General features: G+C 38.4%; 1 protein-coding gene across 1 annotated transcript; it reads right to left on the bottom strand.

The window, feature by feature from the left end:
* Positions 1-4225: 4225 nt before the first annotated feature.
* On the bottom strand, positions 4226-7823 carry LOC112590214 (uncharacterized). The gene is made up of 3 exons (XM_025306096.1): positions 7125-7823; positions 6842-7026; positions 4226-5028 (listed from the first exon to the last, which is right to left on the bottom strand). Exons 1-3 carry the CDS (start codon positions 7165-7167, stop codon positions 4933-4935), a joined length of 324 nt encoding a protein of 107 aa, XP_025161881.1. The 5' UTR covers positions 7168-7823; the 3' UTR covers positions 4226-4932.
* Positions 7824-10813: the final 2990 nt, after the last annotated feature.

Consider the following 10813-nt stretch of genomic DNA (forward strand, 5'->3'; position numbering starts at 1 on the left):
ATTTTCCCATCCAAAAAAAAGAATCGAATCACTGACCGATATTGCTTTTTTTCTATAGTTGTAAACTCTGGCTTGTGTGTTTTTCGGCGAGCCCGCGACAAAGCCGTGTTCCGCTCAGACTTGAATGCGAGGACCGGTGGAGATTATTTTGGTGGAGGATCCAGTGAGTTACAGAGCGCGAGGTCTTATAAGGTTTTTATAAGTTTTCAAAACAACGAAGCGGTAACAATGCGCCAAACACGAGATAAACTTTGTTATTATCCGAATCCTTTGTCGCTCGAGCCTGGAGTACTACGCGTGTCGCGCTACGCATGATCACGGGTGGCCAGCATGCTTTCCTTGTCTTCGACGAACCGTCCCGAGATTCGTCTTGTTTTACTTGTCCGAATTTCTAACACAACAAATTTACACGAATTTACAACACTTTCAACAGCGAACACAACAAACACGAACTTACAACACTTTCAACTTCAACAGCGAATTATTCGCCGTACCGTCCGTATGTTTAGATTAACTGGTCGTTTCGACCAGTGGCTGCTTGGTCACATCGTTCGCGTACTTGTCGCATTTCCGCTGCTCGGACGGCGTCAGGTTCACGTTCGGCGATCGGTATGCCGTCATGTTTGATGCACTGCTGGCTGACGAAACCCTCCTCCTCGGACTCGAACTGCTCGCGCCTGTCGACTTCCTGCGAATCCCGCCTGTAGTCGTTCTCGATCCCGGAATCAGCCACTCGGTCTTTTCGGTCAGGGTCACTCAAGCGGGTCTCTCGATGATAACGATCAGTGTGACTTCGCACCTCCTGCACTTTCACCACCGCGCGTGTCGCGACTTGCCCTCATGGTTAGGGTGACCATATATACTCTTTTAAGAGTATATGTACTCTTTTTAAGGTGGTAAAAAGAGTACTTTCTACTTTTTACGTATCGTACTCTTGTACTCCTTTCTCGTAATGTTAATTATAATTCGTCGATAATGACCAGAGAGCAGACTTCGGTGACGTTTTCATCACTCACAGCATTTGAGCGCCGCGATCGCCAATATCGATTATGTGCAGTAGAAATATAGTAGCGCAACGGTGCCGCGCTACTATAAATCGTGCAGCATAATCGACACTGGCACGTGGCGTGCGTTCTGGCATTGTGAGTGCGGAAAACGGTGCTAATGTCCGCTCTTTGGTAACGACAACAGTGAAAACCGAAATTGTAATTGTACGAAGTAGTGCAAAATATAATTATAAAATATCTTAATAATATAATAAAATAACATATATGTGTTCGACTAATATTTCTCAGTTTATTTAGCACCCACTATGTTTTATTTTAAATATTATATCTAGTAATCCATTCATCATTGTCCCAGATAAAATACAAAATCATTTTGATGTCCAAATGACATAATTTTTATATTATTTGACGTCACCTTGACTTTTATATGATTTTGTGATTCTACTTACTGTACCTTTTTAGGACCGTAATTAGTACTCTTTTATATACTTTTTTCACCCGTCTTTTACTCTTTTTTTATGACTGGAATATAGTCACCCTACTCACAGTGGTAAGTGCGTGGCGGTCTCGTCGGGCTCTCGTCGAAGATCAAGCGGCTCACTGAGGTTACCTTGCCGCGCGGGCCGTTCCAGTCGTCGAAGTAGTCAACGTTTTCTCTTTAAATCAACTCTTTCCGCTCTGTCGTTGATATGATACGTATCATAAGTGAAACTGGGAGTAATTATAAGATTGCAGAAAGATTATATACCGAAAGATTTCCTGATAGACGATATTCAACGTCATATTTATTTATTTTATTTATTTATTTTATACGTCTATTTTATTAATATATTATTTATTGTCAATTTTATTGTCACTTGCGTTGAATATCGTCTATCAGGAAATCTTTCGGCATATAATCTTTTTGCAAACTTATAATTGCTCCCAGTCTCACCTATGATACGAATCATATCAACGATTTCCTGTGGCGAATGGTCCTGTTATATTCAGAATTGATGAAAAGTACTTCCAAGAAACCGAAAACAATGCTATGGCATCAAAATGAATCAATATGATGTACTTGATTATATAAAAGGAATGAAATAACACGATTAGCAAATTTGAAAAAGTATTGCAGAATTATTGTATTTCAAAATTAGTGAAAAGGAGTTCCAAAGAGTACGAGTAAAATTGCTTTTGCGACGTATACAAAATATTTTTTCGAACTTTTTTACACACATAGAGTGTAAACATTTATTAAATGATAACACGCTGAATTAAGGAATATTTTTACGAACTTCGCTAGTCGAGTTATTTCATTCTTATGAATTTAATCCGTGTCGTATTTATTTGACCTAAGCATTAAAACACAAAGATTTTATCCGTAAAATTTTGTAATTAAGCTGAAAATCAAATAAGACAAAATCCGTTATTCTTTTATAATATGCTTTCTTCTGATGAAACCAAATTTCGTAACAATGGAGACGTCCATAGACATAATTGCCATTATTATTTTCAAAGAAATCCACATTGGCAACGGAGTGATGAATTGCAAAGGCAATAGTCTGTCAATCAAACAGATATAATGGGAGATCATATTATTGATCCATTTTTTTTTCAAGATAACGTTAGTGGGCAAAATTATTTGAATTTTTGGCAAAATCAATTGCTGATTCTTTCAGAAAATGTCCCTCTTCATATATTCGAATGTGATCGTATTCGAATGTGATTTATGCAAGATAAAGCCAACGACTGTTGAAAATATGCAAGAACGCATTCGTAATGTATTTAGGAACATAACGCCAGCTGTGCTTGAAAGAGTTGATAACAATTTTTACGAAAGGTAGTGTTTATGTACCCAAAAAGGAAGACATGTTTTCGAACACCTTCATACCAATAAAAACCTTCACCCAATAAAATATGTATTTTATCATTCTTAGATATCCACACTCGCACGCAAACATGATCACACACACACACACACTTGTGCGTATTATGACTTGTGCGTTTTTGACTTGTGTGTGTATTAATGAACCCATTATTAAAATATGTATTTGGAATACTAATGGGCTATCACAATAGAAGCATCACGACAGAATGGGCTATTAAAAGAACTAAAATACTTCCTAAAAAGTATATAATAGATATTGCATTAATACCAGAAACACATCACACATCGAGCAGGAGCTAATTACGTATTCCTGGATATAACATTTATCATACGAATCATTCCGACGGTACCGCGCTTGGTGGAACAGCTCTAATTTAATATAAGAAGTAAAATCAAACACTATGAAACAAATATGTATCAAGAAGAATATCTATAGGTTACAAACGTAATAGTCGAAGACCGGCTGGGTCCTATCACTATATCAGCCATTTATAGTCCCCCAAAACACAAAATCAATCATGAACGGTACAAGGCACTTTTTAGCACCTTAAGTTATAGATTTATTGCCGCAGGGAACTTTAATGCTAAGCACATACGGTAGGGATCGATACAAAATCTAGCTAAAGAACGTGAACTTTGGAAAGCAATGAAAGACTTGAACTTAAAACATATTTCTACTGGTAAATCGACTTATTGGCCTACAGATAAAAAGAAAATTCCAGACTTTATTGACTTTGCTATTGTTAAGGGAATAAATAAGTCATACTTCACTTCAAAATCATCCCTAGAATTATCTTCAGATCTTTCGCCGGTAATAATTACCCTATCCAATAAAATCGCTGATAAAATTAAACAGCGTACTCTACACAACAAAACAAACTGGGCATTCTGTAAGCAACGGATCATAGACCATGTAAAAACCGATATCAAACTCAAAAGATAAGAAGAAATTATATAAGTCTTCGAACACTTCAACGATTGCGTACAACAAGCGGCCTGGAAAGCTACACCAGAAGACGATAATAATAACACCATTGTTACTAGAATTATTATTATTATCGTCTTCTGATGTAGCTTCCTAGGCCGCTTATTGTATCGTTGGAGTGTTTACAGGTTACTCTTGTTTTTAGGCGCGAGAGTATCGCCTTTCGCCCATCATCTATCTGCTATGACCACTATACAAGGTCACATTGCCCGGGGTTCGCGACTTGGACGCTAGATGATGGACTTACTGGTTAGTTGCATGTGTGCAACTCGGCATTGCGCAGCTTTTTGTACATATGCCTCTTTCAGCGAGAGGCGCACCACCGCAGCCTAACCAGTCATTTGAACCCCATTAAGCCCATATTAGACTGTAGATTGGAATTGGATCGAAATATGACCAATTAAAAAATAATCTCAAATATAGTAAACTTAGCTCTGATTGAATAAATTTCAATCCAATACTCAATCCCAATCCGTAGCCTGATACGGGCTTTAGAAGTAAAACAGTTTCTATCGAAACTACAGTTTGGAAGCGGACAAAATGTTCGAAACCCAGCAAACACAATATTACATATAACGTATATCTTAGTTGTAATTTCCTACTCAACATATATTGGGTTGGCAAGAAAGTAATTTCGGTTTGTGCTAATAGATAGCGTTATGTTTGTGTCGTTATTGTTCTGTCAATGTTATAATTATTTTCTTTTCAGATTTGGTAGTTAACACTCTTATGTTACTATAGAAATAAATTCCGTGTAATTTTTACAACTGTTGGTTTATGGTCAATTTTAACACGGAGTGCAAAAATGATCACACAGCGGGAGTCCAAAAAAGGCAATTGGCAAAGAATGCATGGTCTGCATGAACGAAGATCGCAAGTGGCGTGATGTTTCCGCTAAATTTGCAAGATTCCTTGGGCGACGAGTCTATAAATCGACTGCCGTCACCGAAGGAAGAGAGAACCAGTCCACCGGCCGACCGAACCAGACGTTTCTATATCTAAGACTACATTTTGTAACACGCTAACAAAGGATTAAGTCAGTAAGACTCCTTTCCAAAATAAAAGTTTTATTAAAATACCTCCTTCACCACTGCTTCGTTTCCGATCCCGCAACAAATTGGTGGCAACGGTGGGATTGTTTTGAAAGATTGACAATAAACCTGCATCTGAAACAAAAAACGAGAAATATTAGTGAAATATTTCACAGAAAACAGTGGTAAAGTCAAGGAGGAGAGTGAATGAATAAGAGGCTCGAAACACACTGAAGGAGCGTCACCAACGAGTGCAGCAGTCAACCAGAACAGCCGCCAGAAAAATCGTATTACGACAACTACCAAAGTGGAGCCGAGACTGACGGAAAACTGCCGACCCATAGAGAGGCACCAAGCAGTATCGTCCTCGGAAAAGCTCACCAAGGAGAGGAAAGCCCAAGCCGTCAACGCGAACATCAACTACTGGAGAACCGACCAGGGGCAACGACCAGCTGAACAACGGAGATCGCGACATCGGACCCGAGAACGACAGCGAGACTGCGACACCGAGGTACCGACCTACCGCAACAGTATCACCGTCCAGACGCCAGCCAGTTCGAGCCGTTCGCAGTACAGCAACATACAGTATGCGCTAATGTAAGTCGAAAAACGAATTACGATAATTGTATCAAGTAATTATTGCGAATGTCAGAGGGACATCTCGAGTCGTACGCACATTTAAAAAACAAATCGTGGCTGCATAGTGAACCCGCTTTAAACTCTATTAGGCAACCCACGCAGATTCCTACGGTTAAATTATTACACCTTGCTGAGTCAGCTGTACAAGATATCGCGGAACGCGTTCAAAAAAACCTAGAATATTATTCCTCTTCTGAGGAAGAATTTGATTTACCCGACCAAGCAAATAGAGTCACCCAATTTGACAAAGCGGAAGATGCGTCCGATGCTTCCCTCATAATTATCGACGAATGCGAGCGAGCGAAAACGTCCGAAATAAAACATAAGAGTGCGAAGCTAATAATCAGCCGAACGCCTACTAATCCCGATATAAAAAATTACATAAGTAAATGTGAACCTTGTCAAAAAAAATAAATTGACACAGCGGCCAAAGTCACCTCTAGTATTGACTGACACACCTGATCAGCCATTCGAAAAGTGTGCGTTAGACATAGTAGGACCTCTAACGACAACCCAAAATGGGAACAAATATCTATTAACGTTCCAGGATAACCTGACGAAATTTTCTAAAGCAATGGCGATACCAAACCAAGAAAGGCATACTATCGCGAAAGAATTCGTGACAAAAATAGTATTAAAGTACGGGATACCTACAAAGATCCTCACCGATCAAGGTACGAATTTTTTGAGTAGCATGTTCAAAAATACATGCAAACTCCTAAGGATAGAGAAAATACAAACGACGGCATATCACCCGCAAAGCAATGGCGCGCTCGAACGATCGCATCGAACGTTAGCTGAGTATCTACGTCATTATATAGACGCGGATCAAACGAATTGGGACGAATGGGTTCCCTACGCAATGTTCACATATAACACGAAACCGCATACAAGTACGGGATTTACCTCCTACGAATTAGTCTACGGACACCGCGCGAAGATACTGTCTACACTCCTATCACCGCCTAAACCCACCTACACTATTGACGATTATACGCAGGAAATAAAGGAACGTTTACGAGCAACAAACAAGATCGCCAAAGAAAACCTCAAAGAGGAAAAAGAAAAAATAAAGAGGTGTTACGATAGGAAAACGAAACCAAATGAGTTCCATGTAGGGGACAAAGTCCTACTCCACGACGAAACCGTGCTACGGGGACGCTCCAAAAAGTTAGACGCGATGTGGCTCGGACCATACGAGGTCCTAGCGAGAAATTCCGACGTCAACTATACAATTAAAAAAGGTCGGTCTACCCACGTACGCACGCGAATAGACTTAAATTATTTATCGAAAATTAAATAAACTCACCAGTCTGAGGACTGCGACGGTGAACCGGGTGGAGTACTCGGAACGAAGATAGAGAGGTTTCGGGGTCACCTCAACACCGCCAGCCTCGGTGTAATTGGCCGCACCTCCAGATCGAGGGCCCAAAAAATGGTCACTCGGCGACGTCCAGCCCAAGCGTCGACTTCGACGATAATTCCTATCAAATTCTACACACACACATACAATATTGTTTATACATACATCAAAAGAGAGAAAATATAATTAAAAAAAAAGAGAGATATAGTATATGAACACATGTACTTACTGATCGATTCGACATCGTGACACAGACTGAAGTCACGGTCCATATATAAATTGCAAAGAAGAAACTGCAGAGCACACTTACCTAGTGTTAGATAAAAACGAGCTAAACCCACCCTATCATAATAGCTTTAGAAAATACCAATGCGTGATTAGTCGCAACACACGAGGAACAAACAATAGAGGCACGTTGTAAAAATCGAACGGATTACGTGACTAAAATCTCAAAAATAAGTCTAATTCAGACACACGTACCGTGTACATTTACAATAAGTAGCGTCACCTTACAAACACAAGAGCGCATTGAGACACGAGTAATTCAAATTTACGCGCCGAAGTTTAATTTAACCCTTCCTGCAGTCAACGAGACTAGGACAATAAATAATAATAAAATATCCCACTTAAAAAACAGAAAGGTTATAAAACATTCTGAAGAATTGACAAAGCTAGGAAACGAATTATCAGAAATACAAGACAATATACATCAATATTACAATCCGCAAAACAACAACGATGATCTCAAATCTCACTTGGTTGAGTTTTTTGCTGATAAGGACCAGCAGTTCTATAAGCGCGGAATCATGAAGCTACCAAAAAGATGGAAAAAGCTCATCGAACAGGATAGAAAATATTTGACCGATTAAAGTTCATTTTTTGTATAGAAAAAATTGAGTTTTATTTCACACTAAAAAACCGAAATTACTTTCTTGTTAACCCAATAACTGTTATATAACACATGTGTACTTCATAATCTCCTCGATGGATAAAATTGCCACAGAAATGAAGTAAAAAAAATGCAATACTTGATTTTTAACTCGTTGCGGTTTTATGAGCATCACTCGACACAGCGTTTCGTTCCAGCGAGTTCTATATGGACGTTCTCTCTATATAGCGTTTCATTCCAACACGTTATATAGGGAGGACTGTTCCACATAATGTTTCGCTCTACACGTTCTATGTTGACAGAGTCTTCGTCGAACGCTAAAAGAGATAAGATAAGAACTGCGGTGTAGCATATCCCGAATAGGCTACGCCTCTTGAAAGCAAGAGCTTAGTTTTAGTAGTTTCAAACCTACCGTGGGGTACAGTTGGAATGTGTAGTGCAGTTAAAAAGTATTTTCAAAGTCGAAATTGCCATAAGAATTTTTTTTTCGAAAGATTATGGCTTCTTATGTTTTGAGTTTGATATCGGTTTTTACATAGTCTATGACGTTGCTTAAAGAATGCCCAGTTTGTCTTGTTGTTGTGTAAAGTATGTTGTTTAATTTTATCAGCGATTTTATTGGATAGGGTAATTATTACCGGCGAATGATCTGAGGATAATTCTAGGGATGATTTTGAAGTGAAGTATGACGATTGTTACGTGCCACAATATATATAGTTGTATTATTTTATATGAATAATCGTAATAGAGACCACGACGTATATTTCCTCATACCTGCCTTATCTAATCTTGATGACCGATCTCATCCTAAAATAACAAACTAAGGCAAACATAACACTATGTAGAACTGTACATGACAATGAATTTGAAAGCAGTGACAGTGATTATATGGCTGATATTGACATGAATTTTAAAGAGTAATTCAATATGATGGCCAAAATGATGAAGACTTAGACGAACTGGCTGGTACGAAACTGTGAATGTAGCGCGGACCAGTTGCAACGAAATGGTGAAAACTGCGCGGACAGCAAAGGGTTAAACTGCAACTCCTTAATACCCTTCGTGTATAATGTGTATAACACTCGTATATACCACTTAAGAGAACCGAAATTTTCAAATTGCGCGTTCTTTAACACCGTACTCTCTTGAGTGTTATACACGAAGAGTTTTCCTATTAAGGGGTTGCAGCTAGGGTGACCATACCCTAGTAGCACATTTCATTGGCGTTACATTGGTGTTACAATGGCTATGGTTGATATGCGCTTTTTATTAAAGGGCGCTTTTTATTAAACGACTTAATACTCTTCATTAAAGTTCTAACATGTTGTATAATTCTAGTAAACATTTTTACATATTACATGTAACATGTACATGTACGTGTAACATTGTGTTTGCTGGGATATAACAGAATATCTAATAGCGAATTTCCACGCCACCCTGGAGGTTTCACTAATGGCGCGTTAGGTTTTTTTAAAGTGGTCCTTCACCTGGAGTCCTATTATACCACTTATTTCAACGGCAAGTTTGCCGTTGCCCTGATGCGTTTTCCGGGACAGCCTAAATCGTTTCGCGACTTATCCCTTCTCGTTTGACTTACGAGCCCTTACAATGTTTGTTTGTATAAATGTTTATTTTGTTTTATTAATTTTGTTAGAAAGTTAGTTGTAAAATTAACTTATCTTTTCTTTATGACATTGATATCTATTTGATATCCCTGTGTTACATTGCAAGAATATATTTTACTTATTGTATTTTATGTAATTAAAATAAATAATAACCCAGACAACACAATGTCCAAAATCGGGACATAAAAAACGTCTTAAAGACGTTTGGTTGCGCCGTTCGATCGTGAATGCAAAACAAGAAACAATATAAGATCGTCCCGGAAAACCCACCGGGCAACGGAAAACGCGTCGTCCGATCTGTTTGCCCAAACACTACGGTGGTCTCGCGATGCGCCGAGTTTTTGCGCGGGTTCTTCTCGCCATCAGCCACGAACCGTTGCGGGCTACCTCGCCTTTAAATCCTTTGGTGAAAGGAAACCAGCGGATCAGCTAATTACGAATTCCGGCGCACTACACCTGTCAGTGGGCATATCGCTAGATATAGCGCTCTTATGCGTCAGCCTTATCGCTTACATAGCGCCTCTAAATAATCTGTAAATATTGCGTGTCGGAAAAAATAAATCTTATTTAGTCTATGTACGAGTGTCATGGTGTCATCTCTTTTACGCATATATATATATATATATATATATATATATATATATATATGCGTAAAATGTGTGTGTGTAAACATCGCGACAAAGCCTCCGAATCAAGTGCGACAAAGAACCAACAGCCAGACAACGATAACGACGTGTCTAGCACTAACACGAAAACGCGACGTGTTTCGCACAAAATAATCAAACATGCGCTACAACTCATTTAAATAAAAAACTCAGCTTATTATTATCACAACTTTCGCCTCAAATCCTGCGCCCCGACACGTTACGACGATCGGAAACGTAGGGTCGGTCGACCAAAAAATCAAACCGGAGGCGTGACCGTTACAACACATCTCCTTTGATAGTTGAACATAAAAGTTGACTGAAACGGATACTTCTTTTGCTTCTACCATTTTGAATCGATCTATAATTTTCCGTAAATAGATTTTTGAGAAATTTTTATCTTTCCTTTTTCCCTGTCTCGTTCAATTTCAAGACCTATAAAATAGCTTGGATTACATATTTTCATCTTGGAAACCTTGCTGAATTGGGTAAATATTTAGAAATACACAGTCAGCTCCGATTTTAATGAGACTAGCCTCATTCGACGCGTTTTTGCACGAGAAACAACTTTTTTCTATAGCAAAATCATCGCTCAGTTCTTTTATTTACCATTTAATGTTTAATACTTTAATTATTAATGCTTTATCAGACGATCATCCAGAACAATGGATGATAAAAATGTAATAATGTATAATAATAATGTATAATAATATATAATATAATAATAATGTATAATATATAATATGTAATATAATAATAA

Source organism: Harpegnathos saltator, unplaced genomic scaffold, assembly GCF_003227715.2.
Source record: "Harpegnathos saltator strain DR-91 unplaced genomic scaffold, Hsal_v8.6 scaffold751, whole genome shotgun sequence".
In the NCBI taxonomy this organism is placed as follows: Eukaryota; Metazoa; Arthropoda; class Insecta; order Hymenoptera; family Formicidae; genus Harpegnathos; species Harpegnathos saltator.